Source organism: Oncorhynchus clarkii, chromosome 21, assembly GCF_045791955.1.
Source record: "Oncorhynchus clarkii lewisi isolate Uvic-CL-2024 chromosome 21, UVic_Ocla_1.0, whole genome shotgun sequence".
Taxonomy (NCBI): domain Eukaryota; kingdom Metazoa; phylum Chordata; class Actinopteri; order Salmoniformes; family Salmonidae; genus Oncorhynchus; species Oncorhynchus clarkii.
In genome coordinates, this window is record NC_092167.1 from 4,609,722 (window position 1) to 4,637,105 (window position 27,384).

Sequence of the window (27,384 nt, forward strand, 5' to 3'; positions counted from 1 at the left end):
GCTGATAAAAACAGAGAAATAATGCGGAAGTAAAACTGGGAGCGGGTTTGTTTTGTTTGTTGCCACCATTCTTTCCTCGTGGACGAAGCCATACTAGCTGAATACCCAACTCTCAGTCCACTGAAACATGTCTAAACTTCAGTCGTTTCGTGTGTTTTTAAATGAGCGTTTAACTGCGGCAGCTGTGGAGATTTTCGGGGCAGTTGAAGAAACGGTAGCGGACTACCAGGAGGAGAATGATCGGTTACGGAGACTGCTGCGGATCACACCGGAGATAAAACTATGTAACGTAGGTTCGTATGTAGATCACTAGCAGTTCTGCTCAATAAATAAACTGTTACAGTGATCACCATTTCAATATGTTTAAAAAAAAAACTATTACCCGTTTCTAAAACCAGAGGCCCAACATCGCGAGACTTCCAAACGCAGGTTCGGCAGACCAGGGGCCTCATAACAGTCGCTAACGTTTCACATTACATATCTGCGTGCTCCACTTCTGAAAGGACTGCGCAATTACACAAATATTAAGATTTTATAAACTTGGCGTACGCCTGTTTGCCATTATAAATCAGCCCCGCACTGAAACTGCGCGCGTGAACGAGCATTACAACTGCCTGAAAAACGCCCATTCGTCGTTTTATAACGCGCTCATTTGCTGTGTACTTTGGAAGAATTGGAATTAGGCCAATGCCGTTTAAAGGAAGTATAGCAACGGCGGAACTTGATCAAATGTCTCTGGAGGTGTTGGCAAGACTGTTTAAAAACTTTTACAGTGACATTTGCTATATTTTACCGTTTCTGAAAGAACTACAATTACAGGCTATTATTTCAAGTATTTTACTCTATTAGATACAATTTAAATGAGACGGGCGTGGTCATTTGCTGTAAACTAAAGCTTATTCGGGAATATGAACGCATCATGGCCAGAAAAATTGTCGTGGGATATATTCTGCAATGATTATGAAAATATATATATTATGTTTATAAATCAAATATTGTTTACTTGAGACAAAAGAAAGGAAAATTGGAAAGATGACCCTTCTGTTTTACCGTTAATGCGCTTCAGATCACATGGCAAAATACTTCGAATAGTTGATCTATTTACTACTGTAAAGTGGTTCCAATTAAATGAGTGATGGGACGTTTGTAGGCCTAGAGGCTATTTCGCGAGGATGAAACCATCACAGTCCGAAAAGGAAAGAAATTTATTCTGCAATGATCATGGAAATAAAATGGTAAATAGATGCCTCATTTATTTCCAGGATGTATCACATCCGGCCGTAATTGGGAGACCCATAGGGCGGCGCATAATTGGCCCAGCTTCGTCCGGGTTTGGCCCGGTATAGGCCATCATTGTAAATAAGAATTTGTTCTTAACTGACTTGCCTAGTTAAATAAATAAAAAATACACTTTTACAATGGAAAGATGAAGAAAAAAAATGGATCTCCACTAACAGATCATCTTATTGTTTTGAATAAGAGTGCCATCACCAGGTAAGTTAACTGAAAACACAATTCTCGTTTACAGCAACAACCTGGGGAATAGTTACAGAGGAGATGAATGAGCCAATGGGAAGCTGTAGATGATAAGGTTGCCAGATTGGGTTTTTAGCCAAGAATTAACACCCATACTCTATGATAAGTGTCATGGGATCTCTAGTGACCAAAGAGTCAGGACACCCATTTAACATCCCAGCTGAAAGACTGAACCCAACACAGGACAATGTCCTCAATCACTGCTCTGGGATAAGTTTTTTTACCAGAGGAAACAGTGCCTCATACTGGTTCTCCAACACCACTTCCAGGCCACTACTAGGCTACTTTTACAACAATTGTAATGAAATACTTAAACCACTAGAAATGGTGCATATGCATGTTCTTAAATTTGTGGGAGGATCAGCACATTCTCATGTCAAGTTCAGTTTTTAGAAATGCTAACTGTTCTGTGAACTGGCACACACTTTTTGTGGCAGATTTTGTGCGTCGCCATGTTTATAAAGGAGGCCCCAGTGTCGTCACTAGTTGCCACAAAGTCATAAACCCTGCCCATTTCTAAAAAAAAAATATGTTTAAAATAGGATTTTAAACCTAACCTTAAATTAAGCAGATTTTTGTTTGCACAGGGGTGGCAGCATCATGGACTGGTGCACTTCACAAATAGATGGCTTCATGAGGCAGGACAATTATGTGGATATATTGAAGCAACATCTCAAGACATCAGGTTAAAGCTTGGTCGCAAATGGGTCTTCCAAATGGACAATGACCCCAAGCATACTTCCAAAGTCGTGGCAACATTCAATGTGCAGTCGTTCTCCTATGGGGTGCGTTCAGTTCGTTTGCTACGTTGCGAAACGGTTTGTACTAAACGACACATTTTCCCAAAACGCTATTGTACGTTCTTGACAGACTTTGAGATACGTTTCTTCCGTTTGGTGGGTGTGCCACGGTGTATCTTGAAGCAATGAGTGATGAACTTATAGGGCAGCGGTACATTTTGAACCCATAACTCAACCCATCCCCGTTTTTTAACTGGTCTCTCAGTACAGCGACATTTTTGTTCAATTGGACGGTCTATTCCGTTTTTATGTACTGAACGTGGCCCTGGTTAGACCCAATGACGTGTGTCTGCACATGCGTTTAGCTAGCTAACGTCGCCATGACATCGCCTACATGCGTGATCGGGGATTTATTTTTAAGAAGCGGTTTCTACATCTCATCATACCAAACCATCTTTGCTAATACCGTACATGGATACAAACATTGTCACGAAAACCAGGAAGTGATTTGAATTCGTAAATACATTTTTTTACAAAGAACTTTTGAAATAAATAGCATATCATCAGTTTATTGAGAAGTAATTGATAGTAGATTATAGTTGTTCAATTATTGAATTGGAATGTTTGTTTATTTCATGAATCTACTTAAAGCCAGAGTCCTTAATTGAAACAATAATGAAGCGGGGTTACCCTGCCTCTGTTTTGGTAAAAGGTGATGATGAGCCTGGAGAAATGAAACCACTCTCAACAGACTGAGCTATGGCTGCAAGGTCTGAACCATCAAAACATGTTATGTATTAACTAAGGGTTCTAGTTTTAACTTCGAATTGATCCCAACCCTGATGTCTAAAAGATAACCTCTGCTCCTCTCTCCTTTCCTCCAGACTCCCTGCAGCTCTCTCTCGGTGTCTCTGAAGAGGAGGTTCTCCCTGATCAGCAGCACTGTGAGCAGGAGTGGAGCCCCACTCTGGGGCAAGAGAACCCAGAACTTCCACAGATTAAAGAGGAACAGGAGGAACTCAGGACCAGTCTGGAGGCTGATATCATAGAGTTCAAATTCATTCCTTCCTGTGTGAAAAGTGAATGTGATAAGGACCCACTTCAGTCCTTGACTCTTCCCCAAACCCAGAATGTGGAGAACAGAGAGCGTGACCCTAAACAAGTGGAACTCACACCTTTTGTTACTGTGACCCACCTAAAGGGTCTCTACATTCCCTGTGACCCTCAAGATAATCAAAACAATACCTCCAGCCAAAGCTCAACCTTAAGCAGCGACCCAGCGGCACTTGACAGCAGCCCATCGTTGGATCCCAGCCCGCCATTGGATCCCAGCCCGCCATTGGATCCCAGCCCGCCATTGGATCCCAGCCCGCCATTGGATCCCAGCCCGCCATTGGATTCCAGTCCGTCATTGGATTCCAGTCCGTCATTGGATCCAAGCCCATCATTGGATCCAAACCAGTCAATGGTGGAACACTGTTTCAAACCCAGCACCATGTCTAGAAAAACTCACCACTGCCATGACTGTGGCGAAATGTTTGCAATGAAAGCTGACCTGCAGAGGCATGTGACTCTTTTAAAGAAGAGGCCCAGTGAATGTCGCTTCTGCAAAAGAAACTACAACTCCACCTGTAAACTAAAGGCCCATATCCGACTCTGTCACAGTGGGAAACCCTACACCTGCCCTGTTTGTGGCAAGACCTTCAAACTCAAAGGGAATCTGTCCAAGCACATAAGGATTCACACAGGAGTGGGAGAGAAACCATTTAGCTGTGGAGACTGTGGGAAAAACTTCTATCAGAAGGGGGACTTAAGTAGGCATATACGGACTCACACAGGAGAGAAATTGTTTATCTGTGGTGATTGTGGGAAAAGCTTCAATTTGAAAGGGAACCTTAGGAAGCATAAACTGACTCACACAGGAGAGAAACCATTTCTCTGTGATGACTGTGGGAAAGGCTTCAGTCAGAAGGGGACCCTAAGGAAGCATAAACTGACTCACACAGGAGAGAAACCATTTAGCTGTGAAGACTGTGGGAAAAGCTTCAGTCAGAAGGGGACCCTAAAGAAGCATAAACGGACTCACACAGGAGAGAAATCATTTAGCTGTGGAGACTGTGGGAAAAGCTTCAGTCAGAAGGGGACCCTAAAGAAGCATAAACTGACTCACACAGGAGAGAAATAATTTAGCTGTGATGACCGTGGGAGGGGAGGGGGGGTGAATGAGCCAAGTGGAAGCTGGGGATGATTTGGTGGTGGAGATGGTATGAGGGCCAGATTGGGAATGTAGTCTCTCTTGCCCTCTTCCTGTGTGTGTAAGCGCAAACTGTTTTAAATGCATTATTGTTTTTTCAGTCACATTTCAATAACATTATTTTATAATTGCTGTTCATAACTGCCTTCTCTGGTTTAGTGCTTGCTGTCCCATCAGTCCCAAGCAGCTGCCATTAGTCACGTGTTACAATGTGTTGTCTTTTAATTCAGTTCATGCAAGGAATGATCGTCCTAGATCAGCCTATTACTTAACACGTGGGAAAACAATGATATAATATTGTTACGTTATAATTTGTATGGAACTTGTAGTATAACCCCACCCACATCGGGGCGCTTTGTTATGTTTATGGACTAGCCACCCGCTGATAAAAACAGAATAAGACAATACGGAAGAAACTGTGAGCAGATTGTTTTGTTCTTGCCCACCATTCTTTCCTCGTGGATGTAAACATACTAGCTGAATACACAACTCTCCGTCGACAGAAACATGTCTAAACTTCAGTCGTTTCGTGTGTTTTTAAATGAGCGTTTAACCGCGGCAGCTGTGGAGATTTTCGAGGCACTTGAGCAAACAGTAGCGGAGTACCACGAGGAGAATGATCGACTACGGAGACTGCTGCGGATCACACCGGAAATACAACTACGTAGAATAGGTTCGTGTATAGATATACTGATAGCTACAGTTCTACTCAATAAATATACTGTTCGGGATTTCAGTGACCCACAAGTTTACCATGTTTTATGAACTATTACTAGTGATGGGGAGAACGAGGATTTATGAAGCCTTTGGGGCTTTTCACAAAATTGTGCCTAAAACAAGGCCACAGGTTCCGATCTAAAAGCCCAGTTTCAACTGTTCTGAGAGGACAGCTTCGGTATTACAGTTTAACTGAAGACCGGCCAAGACAAATTCCATAGATGGAAACCGTGGTGTCATATATTTGTAGGCACTAACTCTGGCATAGTTAGTTGAAAAAAAGCCTACGAGAAAATTGAATGGCGTTTTGGTCTGTGGTAAACACAGGCTTAGGAGATATTATACGTTTTGTTCTCTGAGAATCTTCATCAGTTAATGTCACTTTTTGTGAATTTTGAAGAAATTGTTGTGAAAAAAGTACAAAGCCATAACTGGAGGAGGTAGGGGTGCTGTATCACCCCCTGATTAATTAACAACATCTACTTATTTCAATGTCATTTATTTCCCACTTATTATATTACTCCCATGGGCTTTATTATTCCTGTGAGCAGACAGAAAATGACTCCTCAGCAGCACCCTTCCTTTGGCAGCGATTACAGCTGGATACATGTTTTGTCATATTTTTTTACTCTCTGTCAATTGGGTTAGTATTGTGGAGTAACTACAATATAGTTGATCCATCCTCAGTTCTCTCCTATCACAGCCATTAAACTCAACTGTCTAAAGTCCCCATGGGCCTCATGGTGAAATCCCTGAGCGGTTTACTTCCTCTCCGGCAAATGACTTTGAAAGGACGCCTGTATCTTTGTAGTGTCTGGGTGTATTGATGCACCATCCAAAGTAATTCATATCTTCACCATGCTTAAAGGGATATTCAATGTCTGCTTTTATTTTACCCATCTACCAATAGGTGCCTTTCTTTGTGAGGCGTTGGAAAACCTCCCTGGTCTTTGGGGTTGAATCTGTGTTTTAAATTTACTGCCCGACTGATGGACCTTACAGATCATTGCATGTGTGGGGTACAGAGATGACGTAGTCATAAAAAAATATATTGAACACACAGTGAGTCCATGCAACTTATTATGTGACTTGTTAAGCAAATGTTTACTCCTGAAATTATTTAGGGCTTGCCATAACAAAGGAGCTGAATACTTATTGACTCAAGACATTAGTATTTCATTTGTAAAAATGTCTAAACGTAATTCCACTTATTTTAAATGGCGACGGTGCATAAAGATGAAAGAATTCAGAAATGAAATCTTTAGTTTGAGCACTATCCAGACTTTTTAAACTATGGCGCGCGACATTGTTCAGAACAAACTACTTTTTCGTTGTTTTAACCAGCATGGCTACCACAGCATTCAGCAATGGTACGCCATCCTATCTGGTTTACGCTTAGTGGGTTATCATTTGTTTTTCAACTGGACAATGACCCATCACACCTCCACCTTTGTTTCAAGAGGGAGAGTGATGGAGTGTTGCATCCGATGACCTGACCTCCACAATCCCCGACCTCAACCAAATTGAGATGGTTTGGGATGAGCCGGACTGCATAGTGAAGGAAAAGCAGCCAACAAGTGCTCAGCATATGTAGGAACTCCTTCAAGACTGTTGGAAAAGCATTCCAGGTGAAGCTGGTTGAGAGAATGCCAAGAGTGTGCAAAGCTGTCATCAAGGCAAAGGGTGGCTATTTGAAGCATCTCAAATATAAAATATATTTTGATTTGTTTAACACTTTTTTGGTTACTACATGACTCCATATGTGTTATTTCATAGTTTTGATGTCTTCACTATTATTCCACAATGTAGAAATAAAGAAAAACCCTTGAATGAGTAGGTATTCTAAAACTTTTGACTGGTAGTGTAGGATTATCCGGCGCCGACAGAGATGGCCGCCTCGCTTCGCGTTCCTAGGAAACTATGCAGTTTTTTGTTTTTTTACGTGTTATTTCTTACATTAGTACCCCAGGTCATCTTAGGTTTCATTACATACAGTCGAGAAGAACTACTGAATATAAGATCAGCATCAACTCACCATCAGTACGACCAAGAATATGTTTTTCGCGACGCGGATCCTGTGTTCTGCCTTACAAACAGGACAACGGAGTGGATCCTATGCAGCGACCCAAAAAAACGACTCCGAAAGAGAGGGAAACGAGGCGGTCTTCTGGTCAGACTCCGGAGACGGGCACAGCGCGCACCACTCCCTAGCATTCTTCTTGCCAATGTCCAGTCTCTTGACAACAAGGTTGATGAAATCCGAGCAAGGGTAGCATTCCAGAGGGACATCAGAGACTGTAACGTTCTTTGCTTCACGGAAACGTGGCTTACTGGAGAGACGCTATCCGAAGCGGTGCAGCCAACAGGTTTCTCCACGCATCGCGCAGACAGGAAAAAACATCTTTCTGGTAAAAAGAGGGGCGGGGGCGTATGCCTTATGACTAACGTGACATGGTGCGACGAAAGAAACATACAGGAACTCAAATCCTTCTGTTCACCTGATTTAGAATTCCTCACAATCAAATGTAGACCGCATTATCTACCAAGAGAATTCTCTTCGATTATAATCACAGCCGTATATATCCCCCCCAAGCAGACACATCGATGGCTCTGAACGAACTTTATTTAACTCTCTGCAAACTGGAAACAATTTATCCGGAGGCTGCATTCATTGTAGCTGGGGATTTTAACAAGGCTAATCTGAAAACAAGACTCCCCAAATTTTATCAGCATATCGATTGCGCAACCAGGGGAGGAAAGACCTTGGACCATTGTTACTCTAACTTCCGCGACGCATATAAGGCCCTGCCCCGCCCCCCTTTCGGAAAAGCTGACCACGACTCCATTTTGTTGATCCCTGCCTACAGACAGAAACTAAAACAAGAGGCTCCCACGCTGAGGTCTGTCCAACGCTGGTCCGACCAAGCTGACTCCACACTCCAAGACTGCTTCCATCACGTGGACTGGGAGATGTTTCGTATTGCGTCAGATAACAACATTGACGAATACGCTGATTCGGTGTGCCAGTTCATTAGAACGTGCGTTGAAGATGTCGTTCCCATAGCAACGATTAAAACATTCCCTAACCAGAAACCGTGGATTGATGGCAGCATTCGTGTGAAACTGAAAGCGCGAACCACTGCTTTTAATCAGGGCAAGGTGTCTGGTAACATGACCGAATACAAACAGTGCAGCTATTCCCTCCGCAAGGCTATCAAACAAGCTAAGCGCCAGTACAGAGACAAAGTAGAATCTCAATTCAACGGCTCAGACACAAGAGGCATGTGGCAGGGTCTACAGTCAATCACGGACTACAGGAAGAAACCCAGCCCAGTCACGGACCAGGATGTCTTGCTCCCAGGCAGACTAAATAACTTTTTTGCCCGCTTTGAGGACAATACAGTGCCACTGACACGGCCTGCAACGAAAACATGCGGTCTCTCCTTCACTGCAGCCGAGGTGAGTAAGACATTTAAACGTGTTAACCCTCGCAAGGCTGCAGGCCCAGATGGCATCCCCAGCCGCGCCCTCAGAGCATGCACAGACCAGCTGGCCGGTGTGTTTACGGACATATTCAATCAATCCCTATACCAGTCTGCTGTTCCCACATGCTTCAAGAGGGCCACCATTGTTCCTGTTCCCAAGAAAGCTAAGGTAACTGAGCTAAATGACTACCGCCCCGTAGCACTCACATCCGTCATCATGAAGTGCTTTGAGAGACTAGTCAAGGACCATATCACCTCCACCCTACCTGACACCCTAGACCCACTCCAATTTGCTTACCGCCCAAATAGGTCCACAGACGATGCAATCTCAACCACACTGCACACTGCCCTAACCCATCTGGACAAGAGGAATACCTATGTGAGAATGCTGTTCATCGACTACAGCTCGGCATTCAACACCATAGTACCCTCCAAGCTCGTCATCAAGCTCGAGACCCTGGGTCTCGACCCCGCCCTGTGCAACTGGGTACTGGACTTCCTGACGGGCCGCCCCCAGGTGGTGAGGGTAGGCAACAACATCTCCTCCCCGCTGATCCTCAACACTGGGGCCCCACAAGGTTGCGTTCTGAGCCCTCTCCTGTACTCCCTGTTCACCCACGACTGCGTGGCCACGCACGCCTCCAACTCAATCATCAAGTTTGCGGACGACACAACAGTGGTAGGCTTGATTACCAACAACGATGAGACGGCCTACAGGGAGGAGGTGAGGGCCCTCGGAGTGTGGTGTCAGGAAAACAACCTCACACTCAACGTCAACAAAACTAAGGAGATGATTGTGGACTTCAGGAAACAGCAGAGGGAACACCCCCCTATCCACATCGATGGAACAGTAGTGGAGAGGGTAGCAAGTTCCTCGGCATACACATCACAGACAAACTGAATTGGTCCACTCACACAGACAGCATCGTGAAGAAGGCGCAGCAGCGCCTCTTCAACCTCAGGAGGCTGAAGAAATTCGGCTTGTCACCAAAAGCACTCACAAACTTCTACAGATGCACAATCGAGAGCATCCTGGCGGGCTGTATCACCGCCTGGTATGGCAACTGCACCGCCCTCAACCGTAAGGCTCTCCAGAGGGTAGTGAGGTCTGCACAACGCATCACCGGGGGCAAACTACCTGCCCTCCAGGACACCTACACCACCCGATGTCACAGGAAGGCCATAAAGATCATCAAGGACATCAACCACCCGAGCCACTGCCTGTTCACCCCGCTATCATCCAGAAGGCGAGGTCAGTACAGGTGCATCAAAGCTGGGACCGAGAGACTGAAAAACAGCTTCTATCTCAAGGCCATCAGACTGTTAAACAGCCACCACTAACACTGAGTGGCTGCTGCCAACACACTGACACTGACTCAACTCCAGCCACTTTAATAATGGGAATTGATGGGAAATGATGTAAATATATCACTAGCCACTTTAAACAATGCTACCTTATATAAATGTTACTTACCCTACATTATTCATCTCATATGCATACGTATATACTGTACTCTATATCATCGACGGTATCCTTATGTAATACATCTATCACTAGCCACTTTATACTATACTATGCCACTTTGTTTACATACTCATCTCATTTGTACATACTGTACCCGATACCATCTACTGTATCTTGCCTATGCTGCTCTGTACCATCACTCATTCATATATCCTTATGTACATATTCTTTATCCCCTTACACTGTGTACAAGACAGTAGTTTTGGAATTGTTAGTTAGATTACTTGTTATTACTGCATTGTCGGAACTAGAAGCACAAGCATTTCGCTACACTCGCATTAACATCTGCTAACCATGTGTATGTGACAAATAAAATTTGATTTTTGATTTGATTTTTTATTACAGACTCGGTCAGGGAGAGGTTGAAAATGGCAGTGAAGACACTTGCCAGTTGGTCTGCTCATGCTCTGAGTGCACATTCTGGTAATCCGTCTGGCCCCATGGATGTTAACCTGTTTAAAGGTCTTGCTCACACTGTCTAGAACAGCTGGTGCTCTCATTCCTTCTTCAGTGTTGCTTGCCTCGAAGCAAGCACAAAAGGCATTTAGCTCGTCTGGTAGGCTCTTGTCACTGGGCAGCTCGCGGTTGGGTTTTTCTTTGTAGTTCGTAATAGTTTGCAAGCCCTGCCACATCCGACGAGCATCGGAGCCATTGTAGTAGGATAAAATCTTAGTCCTGTATTGATGCTTTGCCTGTTTGATGGTTCGTCTGAGGGCATAGCAGGATTTCTTATAAGCATCCAGATTAGTTTCCTGCTCCTTGAAAGTAGCAGCTCTAGCCTTTAGCCCAGTGTCGATGTTTCCTGTAATCCATGGCTTCTTGTTGGGATATGTACGGTCACTGTGGGGACAACGTCGTTGATGCACTTACTGATGAAGCCGGTGACTGAGGTGGTATACTCCTCAATGTCACTGGATGAATCCCGGAACATGTTCCTGTCTGTGCTAGCAAAACAATCCTGTAGTGTAGCATCCGCGTCATCTGTCCACTTCCATATTGAGCGAGTTGCTGGTACTTCCTGCTCCAGTCTTTGCTTGTAAGCAGGAATCGGGAAGATACAATTATGATCAGATTTGCCAAATGGAGGGTGAGGGAGAGCTTTGTATGCGTCTCTTTGCAGAGTAAAGGTGGTCTAGAGTTTTTTTCCCCTCTGGTTGCACATTTCACGTGCTGATAGAAATGAGGTAAAACAGATTTAAATTTGCCTGCATTAAGGTCCCCGGCCACTAGGAGCGCTGCTTCTAGATGAGAATTTTCTTATTTGCTTATGGCGGTATACAGCTCATTGAGTGCAGCCTTAGTGCCAGTATCAGTTTGTGGTGGTAAATAGATGGCTACAAATAGAGGTGAAAACTCTTGGTGGTCTACAGCTTATCATGAGATACTCTCCCTCAGGCGAGCAATACCTCCAGACTTCTTTAATATTAGACATCGCACACCAGCTGTTATTGACAAATAGACACACATCCCCGCTCCTCGTCTTACCAGACATAGCTGCTCTGTCCTGCCAATGCATGGAAAACCCAGCCAGCTCTATATTATCTGTGTCATCGTTCAGCCACGACTCGGTGAAACATAAGATATTACAGTTTTTAACATCCCATTGGTAGGATAGTCTTAATCATAGATCATCCAGTTTATTTTCCAGTGATTGCACGTTGGCCAATAGGATGGATAGTAGTGGCGGTCTACCCACTCGCCGATGAATTCTCACAAGGCTCTCTGACCTCTGCCCCCGGTTTCTCAGTTTTTTCTTCACGCGAATGACGAGGATTTGGGCCTGGTCTCGAGGAAGCAGTATATCCTTCACGTCGGACTCATTAAACATATAATCTTTGTCTTGTTCGAGGTGAGTAATCGCTGTTCTGATATCCAGAAGCTATTTTTGGTCATAAGAGACGGTAACAGCAACAATATGTACAAAATAAATGAAAAACAAACAAAATAGCACAGTTGGTTGGGAGCCCGTAAAGCGGCAGCCATCCCCTCCGGTGCCATTATTTCATCTAGCTAAGGTGTTTGGTGCAGTATTTTTGAAGGACAACACTTTTTTTACTATGTAAACCAACTGCTGGGCAGGTCTTTCTCACTGTGTTCTGCTGTACGATTCGATAGAGTTAAGTCACCACAGCTGTTTTCCCGTGTTAGTGGGCAATGTGGAAATCAAACCCAAACCCAAACCCAACCCTCAAGTCATGATGAACACTTGTACTACAATCTCACAACTCAGTTTTGGAAGAGACTGACTTTATGACCAAAATTAACCTACTTGCACTTTTTAGTCAATTTTGGCACTGGCATAAATGTTCCTGACTTATATTGATATCACGTATGCCGTTTTCAACGAGAGAAGTTGGTTCTCAAGTTCAGTTCTGCTTCAAGAAGAGACATTTTAGAAATAGGCAGGATTTATGACTGTGGCTGTGTCAGCTAGTAACAACTGTCTAAAGGCTGTATAGAGAACCTCTGCTCCTCTCTCCTTTCCTCCAGACTCCCTGCAGCTCTCTGTCTCTGAGGAGGAGGTTCTCCTTGATCAGCAGCACTGTGAGCAGGAGTGGAGCCCCAGTCTGGGGCAGGAGAACCCAGTGCTTCCACAGATTAAAGAGGAACAGGAGGAACTCAGGACCAGTCAGGAGGAAGAGCAGCTTCAAGGGCTGGAGGCTGATTTCAAATTCACTCCTTCCTGTGTGAAAAGTGAATGTGATCAGGAGGACCCACTTCAGCCCTTCACTTCTCCCCAAACCCAGACTGTGGAGAACAGAGAGAGTGATCCTAAACAAGTGGAACTCACACCTTTTGTTACTGTGACCCACCTTAAGGGCCTCTACATTCCCTGTGACCCTCCAGATAATCAGAACAATGCCTCCAGACAAATCTCAGCCGTAAGCAGCGACCCAGCAGCACTTGACTGCAGCCGCCATTGGATCCAAATCCATCAGTGGTGGAACACTGTTTCAAACCCAGCACCACGTCTGGAAAAACATTTGCAGAGAGAACTGACCTGCAGAGGCATGTGACTCTCATCAGGAAGAGACTCAGTGAATGTCGCTTGTGCTTAAAACACTACAACTCCACCTGTAAACTGAAGGCCCATGTCTGCCTCTGTCACAGTGGGAAACCCAACACCTGCCCTGTTTGTGGCAAGACCTTCAATCTCAAAGTAGATCTGTCCAAGCACATGAGGATTCACACAGGGGAGAAACGTTATTGTTGTGGTGACTGTGGGAAGAGCTTTAGTCCCAAGTGGACCCTAGCCGCACATATACAGATTCACACAGGAGAAAAACCATTTAACTGCTGACTGCGGGAAAAGCTTCAATTTGAAGGGGAAACTTAGGAAACATAAACATACTCACACAGGAGAGAAATAATTTAGCTGTGGAGACTGTGGGAAAAGCTTCAATCAGAAGGGGGCCATAATTAAGCATATACGAACTCACACAGGAGAGAAATTATTTAGCTGTGATGAATGTGGGAAAAGCTTCCATTTAAAGGGGAACCTAAAGAAGCATGAACTGACTCACACAGGAGAGAAACAATTTAGCTGTGGTGACTGCGGGAAAAGCTTCTCCCAGAAGGGGAACCTTAGTAGGCACATACTGACTCACACAGGGGAGATGCCATTTAGCTGTGTAGACTGTGGGAAAAGCTTCAGCCAGAAGGGGACCCTAACGGTGCATATACGGACTCACACAGGAGAGAAACCATTTAGCTGTGTAGACTGTGGGAAAAGCTTCAGCCAGAAGGGGACCCTAACGGTGCATATACGGACTCACACAGGAGAGAAATAAATAAGCTGTGATGTGTGCGGAGGAAGCGTCACTCGAAAGTCTAACTTACTGATCCATGTGGAAAACAGGATGAAAACTGAAAGAAAACATAAAATTAATACAAAGACCTGTTTAGTCACAAGATGAGAATAAAAAGATAGGATGTGAACAATACTCTGAGTACACGCTCATAGACTCACATCTATTGGTTGGTGGAGGACAATACGATGATACCTCTCCTTGGGACCTGCTCTCCATGCTTCAGGATTAAAGTTCCTCTGGTCTCTGATCTATTCTATTGGTAACCTGCTGTTTCTCTCCACAGTGCTCTCTGCTACTCTCTGGTCTACATGGAGGGCCTAGCTTCCTTACATCTGTCTGGAGGGAGAGATAGAGGTCACAGAATGAGGTTTCTAGTCTCAACACCCTCCAAGGCTTTTTAGAGGAAAATATTAACTTTTCAGGTCATGTCACAAGTGCCTTGTCCTCTGACAATGGCACTGCTAATTAACTCAGTGATGACACTTCTCCTTTCTCCCCACTAGATGGCACTGTTTGAGATATGATCCCATCACACCATCTCTGTTGTATGTAAAAACGCGTTAGTCATTTGAAATCATTCTTCACAGACCTATGAGGGTATAATGTCAAATGAATCAACACTGTTACCCATTACCAAACACATTGAAACAGACACACACTGTATTACAGCTAAACAGGACCATGCTAAACTGAACCAGACATGACTGACCATAAGGGGATGTCATAGAATAGATGGTGTGTACTGTGGGGCCAAAGGTGACTGTAAATCAGGATTAGGTTAACATCTGAGTGGTATACTACGAAGTAAGCTACATCAACTCAGGGTTTTCTAAAGCTAACCTGCTTCACATTCCAGCTCAGGCTTCATCCGTACTATGACAGTGGATATTGCTTGTCCGCCTGCCGCTAACTCTAGCAGGCTTGTAGCTGCGCTTCCACGTCACACATGGTTAGTCGAACGCCAAACTCTTCATTGAGACAGTGCTGAAAAATCAACCCGTGTGCGAGTCAGTGCCACATTTTCATTTGTGAAGATATCAAAATGAAAGAAAATTGATCTTACAGATTCAGCAGACTGGTGTGAAATAGGCTTTTAGAAGTGCTGTCTTTATTTGACTCCTTATCATTACTGCCGTCTTTGGTTTGCTTATCGCTCCTTATTCTATGTGTGAAACAGCTTGTTGTGTTGTGGCCATAGACATAATCCATAGAAGGGTTTTGTGACCTCTGACCCTGTCAATTTGACTGTTAAACTCATGGGTACACTAGCAATGGCTGGCAGTTTGACTTGAATAGGAACTACCATCTATGGATTCTATGGTTGGTTGTGGCTGTCAGTTTGACTTGAATAGGAACTACCATCTATGGATTCTATGTCTATGGTTGGTTGTGGCTGTCAGTTTGACTTGAATAGGAACTACCATCTATGGATTCTATGTCTACGGTTGGTTGTGGCTGTCAGTTTGACTTGAATAGGAACTACCATCTATGGATTTTCTGTCTATGGTTGGTTGTGGCTGTCAGTTTGACTTGAATAGGAACTACCATCTATGGATTCTATGGTTGGTTGTGGCTGGCAGTTTGACTTGAATAGGAACTACCATCTATGGATTCTATGGTTGGTTGTGGCTGTCAGTTTGACTTGAATAGGAACTACCATCTATGGATTCTATGTCTATGGTTGGTTGTGGCTGTCAGATTGACTTGAATAGGAACTACCATCTATGGATTCTATGTCTATGGTTGGTTGTGGCTGTCAGTTTGACTTGAATAGGAACTACTATCTATGGATTCTATGGTTGGTTGTGGCTGGCAGTTTGACTTGAATAGGAACTACCATCTATGGATTCTATGTCTATGGTTGGTTGTCGCTGTCAGATTGACTTGAATAGGAACTACCATCTATGGATTCTATGTCTATGGTTGGTTGTCGCTGTCAGTTTGACTTGAATAGGAACTACCATCTATGGATTCTATGGTTGGTTGTGGCTGGCAGTTTGACTTGAATAGGAACTACCATCTATGGATTCTATGTCTATGGTTGGTTGTCGCTGTCAGTTTGACTTGAATAGGAACTACCATCTATGGATTCTATGTCTATGGTTGGTTGTGGCTGTCAGTTTGACTTGAATAGGAACTACCATCTATGGATTCTATGGTTGGTTGTCGCTGTCAGATTGACTTGAATAGGAACTACCATCTATGGATTCTATGGTTGGTTGTCGCTGTCAGATTGACTTGAATAGGAACTACCATCTATGGATTCTATGTCTATGGTTGGTTGTGGCTGTCAGTTTGACTTGAATAGGAACTACCATCTATGGATTCTATGTCTATGGTTGGTTGTCGCTGTCAGTTTGACTTGAATAGGAACTACCATCTATGGATTCTATGTCTATGGTTGGTTGTGGCTGTCAGTTTGACTTGAATAGGAACTACCATCTATGGATTCTATGTCTATGGTTGGTTGTGGCTGTCAGTTTGACTTGAATAGGAACTACCATCTATGGATTCTATGTCTATGGTTGGTTGTGGCTGTCAGTTTGACTTGAATAGGAACTACCATCTATGGATTCTATGGTTGGTTGTCGCTGTCAGTTTGACTTGAATAGGAACTACCATCTATGGATTCTATGTCTATGGTTGGTTGTGGCTGTCAGTTTGACTTGAATAGGAACTACCATCTATGGATTTTATGTCTATGGTTGGTTGTGGCTGGCAGTTTGTCTTGCAAATGTCTAAATACAACAGTGTGAAAAACATACTGTTTGGTAAGCAAATTCTGTTGTTACTTATTTGTTTTCATTTAAAATGGTCAAAATCACAGTAAGGTACTGAATTGTAATTGTAAATATGAAGATAAAAACGGCTGCATTAGTCCTTTAAATGCTCTCCGAAGGAGGACATATCATTCTATACATACAGGCTACTATACTAATGAATAAATAAAGCTAACCCCATGTTTGTGCATCAGTGTCCCTCTGCTGAAGAGATGTCTGTATGACATCTTACTATAACAACATTACATTGGCTAAGGCTAGCAGGCCAGTCAAGTGGATCTCACACACTAACGTGGATCCTATCAGTGTCCTTCTGCCAAAGAGATGTCTGTATGACATCTTACTATAACAACATTACATTGGCTAAGGCTAGCTGGCCAGTCAAGTGGATCTAACACACTAACATGGATCCTATCAGTGTCCTTCTGCCGAAGAGATGTCTGTATGACATCTTACTATAACAACATTACATTGGCTAAGGCTAGCTGGCCAGTCAAGTGGATCTCACACACTAACATGGATCCTATCAGTGGGCTGGTGTAAATCATTTCCCTAGGGACTACAGGAGGTCCTGGTTTACCATTAGGTAGTCTGAGCACTCATAGGCACACCATGTTCAAGAGGAGTGTCACAATGTTAAGTAATTACACACATTGCCTGCTACAGAGCTATAGAACATACCAAGGTCGCCTCATCTCAAGGTTGGAATACATTTACTCGAGAATTCTACAGAGAATTGACTAATATACCCCTTTATCAAAGCAAGAGCATGTCTAGTAAGACATTCATACTTTTCTAAAATTGTATTTTGCTCCAAGTTTGCTTGTTCTTTCAACAGGCCAAGCCAGAGCAGTGCACAATACTTGCTGTTAGCCCATGTCTCTCTCTCTAATAACATACACAAAAGGCAATCAGGGAAAGGGGACAGTAGGGCTCTAGACCCCACCCCCCGCCTGCCGCTACTGGCTCCAGCTCCTTACACCTCTCTCTGACAAAAAGAAACAGCGAAAGGGAGAGAGGGCGTATGAAAGAGAGCCGATGAGAATGGTACAAACCCGAACAGCTTTGTGTGTCACACTCGAATACATCGCATCCACAGCTATGACCTAGGCGCGGATCGTCGCTCTCAAGACAAGCGCAACATCGGAGAGAGCAATTACGCATATGGTTCTGATAGAGAATGAATGCGAAGCTGTATCCAACAATTCCAAAACGCCCGGTTGATCTCATTTTGCTACCATTAGAGCATCAACTGGATTACCATAAGGGAGCGACGAGAACGGAGCACAGTAGCAACAACGTCGTTGAGGAATTAAAGATTTTGCTCCAATAATTGAATAATTTACTTTTCATCAAAACACAAATATTTGTATGTATTTAGAGGTGTATTTCCAAGGACACATACATTAAAGCGCGGATAGCCGTCATTAGGTCCACTCGGATTTGATCATATTGACACTTTATTAGTTATCCTGATGGAAACTGCTTCAAAAGCTCGTCGGCTATCCAATGTGTCCACGGCATCTAACGTGTCCAATGTGTCCACGTCCAGCGCAGGGACTGAGGTAGGACAGAGCGATGTGCAGATTTGGGGGGACAGACCTTTACCTGTCGACTACCTTGGTGACATCTCGATCCTGGATGACGGGAGATGGTCTAACTCTAGCGTGAAGAAACATCACCACAAGCACAACCTGAAGCACCGCTACGAACTGCTGGAGACACTGGGGAAAGGGACATACGGCAAAGTGAAGAAAGCCATCGAGAGACAATCCGGCAAAGTGGTGAGTTTTAGACGACGACTAACCGCCAATGAAACGTGTGTGACAGTTGGAACTTGGTGTGTTACAACAAGTGAATAACACGATTATAATGAAGGTCGTGATGTAAGAACATCAAAAAGCAGCGTCTGGCAACTAAATATAGTGTGATATGTTGGTGTTTCTTTGATAAATATTCATAAACACTCCTATGTTCATGGCGTGTCAATCAGAAATCCCTTGAATTCTTGATGAGGCCACGTGGGATTTCAGCTTTCCAATTTAAATTAAGCAATGAGCCCATTTAATGTTGTTTTATGGCCATAATTACACACATGGCTTCAGGAGACAAGATCAGTTGTGTTGTCTCAGAGGTCACACTGCTTATACAAGATGAGTCAAAGGTCAGTTTAAAAGTACATTTTTAGTCCGTTTTAAAGGCCCATGTAGCTACATTTAGTTTCCATCTATAACATGTGTTTTCAGTGTTTACCAGACCTCAGAAGAATGAGTCTCTTTTCTAATTCTGTTGTCTTTAACTTGTGAGTTTTGATGAGCTGAGATGCACGAGTAAAAATTTAAGTTTTGTTCCACTGAACGTGAACTGACAAATCCATTTAATAATGCACCTTGAACCACCTTCCCTGTAGCCATGACATGTGAATTATAGGGATATTTCAGGTATTTTGTTGACTAGTACTAAAATAGGTCTAGTGGGTTACTCAACCTCTGTACTGTGTGAAGAGACAATGGGAGGGGGAGGGAGATACTGAGGGTATTATTTGACCTCTGGTCACCCCCTGGCTGGGCAACTAGAACTTTCCAAGTGTGAGGTATGCAGGAGGAAAGTAGACAGTCTGCTGTGTGTGTCTCCTCGTTCTGACTAACACCTAGGTGTGAAGGAAGCAGAGGCTCTTGGAGGGGTTACGTGTGGGGTGCACACACACACAAAACACAAGCCCACATATATACATACATACACACATACACGACGAGAGCTTCTCACTTGGTCGCTGTATTGATGAGGTACCTAATGACTTCAAACTGTATGAACAGTGGGGGGGGGGGGGGGGGGGCTACATTCTCACTGGTTATCCTGTATAGCCAGGAAGAGAAGACACCACAGAGCCTCCTAAACATTACCCTTCTGTGTGGGGGCTCTGTCAGGCATAGAAATGCCTCCCTGTCCATGTCTAAGAGGTCTGGAGACATGCCTGCTTCAGGACACCCTGCTTACTAGACAGGGAGAGAGAGGATGAGCCAGTGACTGAACACACACTCACACAGACAATACAAACAGAAGTCTGGATGGGATTTTTAGGCCGGGGTGACTCATTGAGATTAGCTAATATAAAACCACCAGCCTAGAGTACAGTCTCCTGGCTGCCACCATACAAGAGTATTCAGTCTCCTGGCTGCTACTGTAAAAGAGCATTCAGTCTCCTGGCTGCTACCATACAAGAGCATTCAGTCTCCTGGCTGCTACCATACAAGAGCATTCAGTCTCCTGGCTGCTACCATACAAGAGCATTCAGTCTCCTGGCTGCGACCGTAAAAGAGCATTCAGTCTCCTGGCTGCTACCATACAAGAGCATTCAGTCTCCTGGCTTCTACTGTAAAATAACATTCAGTCTCCTGGCTGCTACCATACAAGAGCATTCAGTCTCCTGGCTGCTACTGTAAAATAACATTCATTCTCTTGGCTGCTACCATAGAAGAGTATTCAGTCTCCTGGCTGCTACCATAAAAGAGCATTCAGTCTCCTGGCTGCTACCGTAAAATAACATTCAGTCTCCTGGCTGCTACTGTAAAATAATATTCAGTCTCCTGGCTGCTACCATACAAGAGCATTCAGTCTCCTGGCTGCTACCATACAAGAGCATTCAGTCTCCTGGCTGCTACCATACAAGAGTATTCAGTCTCCTGGCTGCTACCATACAAGAGCATTCAGTCTCCTGGCTGCTACCATACAAGAGCATTCAGTCTCCTGGCTGCTACCATACAAGAGCATTCAGTCTCCTGGCTGCTACTGTAAAATAACATTCATTCTCTTGGCTGCTACCATAGAAGAGTATTCAGTCTCCTGGCTGCTACCATAAAAGAGCATTCAGTCTCCTGGCTGCTACCGTAAAATAACATTCAGTCTCCTGGCTGCTACTGTAAAATAATATTCAGTCTCCTGGCTGCTACCATACAAGAGCATTCAGTCTCCTGGCTGCTACCATACAAGAGCATTCAGTCTCCTGGCTGCTACCATACAAGAGTATTCAGTCTCCTGGCTGCTACCATACAAGAGCATTCAGTCTCCTGGCTGCTACCATACAAGAGCATTCAGTCTCCTGGCTGCTACCATACAAGAGCATTCAGTCTCCTGGCTGCTACCATACAAGAGCATTCAGTCTCCTGGCTGCTACCATACAAGAACATTCAGTCTCCTGGCTGCTACCATTCAAGAACATTCAGTCTCCTGGCTGCTACCATACAAGAGCATTCAGTCTCCTGGCTGCTACCGTAAAATAACATTCAGTCTCCTGGCTGCTACCGTACAAGAGCATTCAGTCTCCTGGCTGCTACCGTACAAGAGCATTCAGTCTCCTGGCTGCTACCATACAAGAGCATTCAGTCTCCTGGCTGCTACCATACAAGAGCATTCAGTCTCCTGGCTGCTACCGTAAAATAACATTCAGTGGGACTTTGAGTCAGTCAATTATGATACACACGGTTGAGTCGCCGTGTGTCTAATCTGTTGTGTCTATCTGACTGAACATTTGTGTACCCACCCTGAACCTTTTTCCCCACTAGAGACATAAGACACAGTCATATGGTGGAGGGTTGAAAGAGCCTTTAGATTGAATGTTGTGTAATTATGCAGCTTTCCCTGGCCTGGTCTGGTCTAGTCTGGTAATGTTATGAAAGCAGTGAGAGGAGCAGGTTGATAGGGTCAGCCAAGCAGCAGGAAGGGAACACTTCTATGTTGACCTGTCAGTGGACTCTGTGTAAGTGTGTGTGAGTGTGTGTAAGTGCCTGTGTTCTGCGCCAGCTTCTCTGGGTAGATAGGTATTTCAGAGACGGGTCTAAGGAGAGAGAGATAAGGGGGGTTGTACCAGCTGGGCTAGTCTGGTGTATACTTCACAATAAACCCCCCAGTAGCATCTCTCCAGCTGGGTTAGTCTGGTGTATACATCACAATAAACCCCCCAGTAGCATCTCTCCAGCTGGGTTAGTCTGATGTGTACATCATAATAAAACCACCAGTAGCATCTCTCCTTTCCAGCTGGGTTAGTCTGGTGTGTACATCACAATAAAACCACCAGTAGCATCTCTCCTTTCCAGCTGGGTCAGTCTGGTGTGTACATCACAATAAACCCCCCAGTAGCATCTCTCCAGCTAGGTTAGTCTGGTGTGTACATCACAATAAACCCCCCAGTAGCATCTCTCCTCTCCAGCTGGGTTAGTCTGGTGTGTACATCACAATAAAACCACCAGTAGCATCTCTCCAGCTGGGTTAGTCTGGTGTGTACATCACAATAAACCCCCAGTAGCATCTCTCCAGCTGGGTTAGTCTGGTGTGTACATCACAATAAAACCCCCAGTAGCATCTCTCCAGCTGGGTTAGTCTGGTGTGTACATCACAATAAACCCCCCAGTAGCATGTCTCCAGCTGGGTTAGTCTGGTGTGTACATCACAATAAAACCACCAGTAGCATCTCTCCAGCTGGGTTAGTCTGGTGTGTACATCACAATAAACCCCCAGTAGCATCTCTCCAGCTGGGTTAGTCTGGTGTGTACATCACAATAAAACCCCCAGTAGCATCTCTCCAGCTGGGTTAGTCTGGTGTGTACATCACAATAAACCCCCAGTAGCATCTCTCCCGCTGGGTTAGTCTGGTGTATACATCACAATAAACCACCAGTAGCATCTCTCCCGCTGGGTTAGTCTGGTGTGTACATCACAATAAAACCACCAGTAGCATCTCTCCTCTCCAGCTGGGTTAGTCTGGTGTGTACATCACAATAAAACCCCCAGTAGCATCTCTACAGCTGGGTTAGTCTGGTGTGTACATCACAATAAACCCCCCAGTAGCATCTATCCCGCTGGGTTAGTCTGGTGTGTACATCACAATAAAACCACCAGTAGCATCTCTCCAGCTAGGTTAGTCTGGTGTGTACATCATAATAAAACCCCCAGTAGCATCTCTACAGCTGGGCTAGTCTGGTGTGTACATCACAATAAACCCCCAGTAGCATCTCTCCCGCTGGGTTAGTCTGGTGTGTACATCACAATAAAACCCCCAGTAGCATCTCTCCAGCTGGGTTAGTCTGGTGTGTACATCACAATAAAACCCCCAGTAGCATCTCTCCAGCTGGGTTAGTCTGGTGTGTACATCACAATAAACCCCCCAGTAGCATCTCTCCAGCTGGGTTAGTCTGGTGTGTACATCACAATAAACCCCCCAGTAGCATCTCTCCTCTCATCATTCTCATCAACCCTGTGTTTACCATTATCTCTAATGACCATGCTGTGAATAGCAGCACCTGCTATGGTGAGCCTCCTTTCCACTCCACTGCACTGATGCAGGGCACAGCCTTTCCCTAATTTCTTCATCAAACAGCCTGCTTGTAAACCAACACACCTGGTTCCTACCACAGACAAAGCCCTGGTCTGTATCTGTGACAGCTCTTCTTCTTCTCTTATAGCCCGAGGCTAAAGAGCGCACATGAACAAACGAGCACGCAAGAACACGCACACCCCCTCACACACGCACGCAAGAACACGCACACCCTCTCACACACGCACGCATGCAAGAACACGCACACCCCCTCACACACGCACGCATGCAAGAACACGCACACCCCCTCACACACGCACGTATGCACGCAAGAACACGCACACCCCCTCACACACACACACGCATGCACGCAGACACACACAGACACACACACACACAGACACACAGACACACACCCCGCCCCGCCCCCCCACTTAGCCAAGTCAGCCAGCTGTTGTATGGCCCAAATGGTGGTTGTGACTAACGATCCATAACCCTGGGCTAGAGGGGTAAGGGTGTGTCCGTCCTGTCTACCCAGCTGTACAGTAGGCAGGGATCACCATTCACTATCACCACAATAGACTATTCATGAGTTCAGATATGTGTCCCAAATGGCACCCTTCGGTCCAAAGTAGTGCACTATGTAGGGAATAGGGTGCCATTCGGGACGGAAACTAGACTGTAATTAAGGAAGGACTTAGAACCTATTCAATATAGTTCTGTTCTCTGTATTGCCTTTATTAACTTATAATACGCAACTGTACCCACATTCTACACTCTGTTCATAACCCATTAAAGAACACTAATAATATTCAACTGTACCCACATTCTACACTCTGTTCATAACCCATTAAAAAACACTAGTAATATTCAACTGTACCCACATTCTACACTCTGTTCATAACCCATTAAAAACACTAATAATATTCAACTGTACCCACATTCTACACTCCGTTCATAACCCATTAAAAACACTAATAATATTCAACTGTACCCACATTCTACACTCCGTTCATAACCCATTTAAAACACTAATAATATTCAACTGTACTCACATTCTACACTCCGTTCATAACCCATTAAAAACACTAATAATATTCAACTGTACCCACATTCTACACTCCGTTCATAACCCATTAAAAAAACACTAGTAATATTCAACTGTACCCACATTCTACGCTCCGTTCATAACCCATTAAAAAACACTAGTAATATTCAACTGTACCCACATTCTACACTCCGTTCATAACCCATTTAAAACACTAATAATATTCAACTGTACCCACATTCTACACTCTGTTCATAACCCATTAAAAACACTAATAATATTCAACTGTACCCACATTCTACACTCCGTTCATAACCCATTAAAAAACACTAGTAATATTCAACTGTACCCACATTCTACACTCTGTTCATAACCCATTAAAAACACTAATAATATTCAACTGTACCCACATTCTACACTCTGTTCATAACCCATTAAAAACACTAATAATATTCAACTGTACCCACATTCTACACTCTGTTCATAACCCATTAAAAAACACTAATAATATTCAACTGTACCCACATTCTACACTCCATTCAAAAACACTAATAATATTCAACTGTACCCACATTCTACACTCCGTTCATAACCCATTAAAAAACAATAATAATATTCAACTGTACCCACATTCTACGCTCCGTTCATAACCCATTAAAAACACTAATAATATTCAACTGTACCCACATTCTACACTCCGTTCATAACCCATTAAAAAACACTAGTAATATTCAACTGTACCCACATTCTACACTCCGTTCATAACCCATTTAAAACACTAATAATATTCAACTGTACCCACATTCTACACTCCGTTCATAACCCATTTAAAACACTAATAATATTCAACTGTACTCACATTCTACACTCCGTTCATAACCCATTAAAAAACACTAGTAATATTCAACTGTACCCACATTCTACGCTCCGTTCATAACCCATTAAAAAACACTAATAATATTCAACTGTACCCACATTCTACACTCCGTTCATAACCCATTAAAAACACTAATAATATTCAACTGTACCCACATTCTACACTCCGTTCATAACTCATTTAAAACACTAGTAATATTCAACTGTACCCACATTCTACGCTCCGTTCATAACCCATTAAAAAACACTAGTAATATTTAAGTTGAACACTTAACTATAACAATGGTTTGTAACTATAACATATGGTTTGTAGACATCCAAGGCTCCATTGTTTTTAAACCATGTTGAGTCTAGAGGCAGACGTCACTCTGTTAGGAAAGTGTAAATCCAAGGTACCACATACAGGACATTACCAATACTAATATCATATGATGTAATAGAGTCTTATCAGATGTGTTACATAATGTTCTGATACTGCTTCTGCCAGCCTGCCACTATGTCTTCTGGAACGGGGGGAATATTTCACTTCACTTGTCTGCATCCCATATGGCACCCTATTCCCTATATAGTGTACTACGTTTGACTAGCTCTGGTATAAAGTAGTGCACTAAATAGGGAATAGGGTGCTAATTGTGACACATATTTTGTCAAAGGTGTGATTAAACTCTTCTCCCTAAAAAGGAGTGAAGGAGGATATGGTGCCATGAGTGACGCAGGGAATAAGGAAGTACATCTCACTGGAACTTCCTGTCCCTGTCGGCTGACTCATAACCCACTTCCTGTATTCCTAATCCTTTCTATTTTGCTTATTAAGCCTTAACCCCCACCTAACCCTAACACACACACACACACACACACACACACACACAGAAGCACAACCCGTCAATTGAGCCCACTGCTATGGCGAACCCCGCAAATGACCTTAAAGCAGTCACAGGGATAGATAACCACTGTGCTGGGGATATTTCCTGTCCCATTTAACAAGGCTAATGTCATCCCACTGTGTTCATTATGAGTTTGCCGTGTGGAACCAGCATGGTCTGTCTGAGATACTGTAGAGCAGAGGTTCCTAACTCCAGTCCTCCAGTACCCTCAACAGTACACAACAAAACACCTGATTCCTCATTGAGGCCGCACACACACACACACACACACACACACACACACACACTGAGCTGTGTAAAAATGGAACATCTATTTGTATCTAACCTCATTTAGCATCTGTTGTCTCCAGTGGGCTGGCTGCGTGTCCTTCCATAAACCTAGTTTCTCTCTTCAAGGTTGTGTAAAACTTCACCATCCATCCTCTACTCCTCATCCTCTGAGAGAGAGAGATATTCTTGAGGGTCTTGGCCCAGTTAGAGACACAGCCAGGTTATTTTCCACTACCAGAGGATGGGACACTGCGTATGAGCTTTATTGTGAGACCTAAAACAATCAAACGTTTATGAGCACATAAGAACAAAATAGTATTTATTTCCTCTCGCAAAGGACTGGACAAGTTTTACGACTCTTACAAGACCTGAAACAATAAACATAAGTATAAAAGTGAAATGACCACACATAAGTGAGAATATACCACACAGATAAACAATGAGACAGTATTACTGTTACTGTAAATTCATCTCTTCCTACAGCCGCTGTATCAGTGGAGAGCCATGAGACTGGTAATGGAGAATAATACTCTGTTGAAGACCTGAGACCTGCACCATGCTGCCTCTCTGACCTCTGACCTCACTGACACAGGGGTTTATTATACTCTGTTGAAGACCTGAGACCTGCACCATGCTGCCTCTCTGACCTCTGACCTCACTGACACAGGGGTTTATAATACTCTGTTGAAGACCTGAGACCTGCACCATGCTGCCTCTCTGACCTCTGACCTCACTGACACAGGGGTTTATAATACTCTGTTGAAGACCTGAGACCTGCACCATGCTGCCTCTCTGACCTCTGACCTCACTGACACAGGGGTTTATAATACTCTGTTGAAGACCTGAACCATGCTGCCCCTCTGACCTCTGACCTCACTGACACAGGGCAAGATAAGCCAGAGACAGTTATACTAAAAGCTGAGCTGTTGTATTGATCCAGTATGGATCATCTGTTAGTCTCCTGTGACAGATGATAACATTTAAACGTCTGTGAATGTCATCAGGTCCAGTCAAAATACAAGGGTCACTCCAATACAACATGTTCACAGTGGACTCAGATAACTGTGTGTGTGAAGAAATCTGCAGTCACGCTCTAATCACTGATCACGCTTCTGTTGTGTGACCTGTGTGTGATCTGCCGTCAGTG

General features: G+C 44.0%; 2 protein-coding genes and 1 pseudogene across 2 annotated transcripts in view; all 3 read left to right on the top strand.

Moving 5' to 3' along the window:
• The first annotated feature begins 58 nt into the window (after positions 1-58).
• On the top strand, positions 59-4,935 carry LOC139379649 (zinc finger protein 629-like). The gene is made up of 2 exons (XM_071122463.1): positions 59-293; positions 3,161-4,935. The coding sequence occupies exons 1-2, from the start codon at positions 128-130 to the stop codon at positions 4,459-4,461; spliced, it is 1,467 nt and encodes a 488-aa protein (XP_070978564.1). The 5' UTR covers positions 59-127; the 3' UTR covers positions 4,462-4,935.
• A 102-nt stretch (positions 4,936-5,037) lies between these two features.
• On the top strand, positions 5,038-14,048 carry LOC139379566 (uncharacterized; annotated as a pseudogene).
• Positions 14,049-17,932: 3,884 nt separating this feature from the next.
• LOC139379281 (NUAK family SNF1-like kinase 1) overlaps positions 17,933-27,384 on the top strand; it is a 29,693-nt gene continuing 20,241 nt past the window's right edge. The window contains exon 1 of the mRNA XM_071122083.1: positions 17,933-18,633. Coding sequence (XP_070978184.1) covers positions 18,325-18,633 — 309 coding nt within the window. The 5' untranslated portion in view covers positions 17,933-18,324. The remainder of the gene's footprint in view (positions 18,634-27,384) is intronic.

Bases quoted from the DNA above. Each gene is read 5' to 3' on its own strand.
- LOC139379649 (XM_071122463.1), top strand. From the start codon at position 128: ATGTCTAAACTTCAGTCGTTTCGTGTGTTTTTAAATGAGCGTTTAACT. The intron at 294-3,160 runs GTTCGTATGTAG...CCTTTCCTCCAG, and splicing joins GATAAAACTATGTAACGTAG to ACTCCCTGCAGCTCTCTCTC.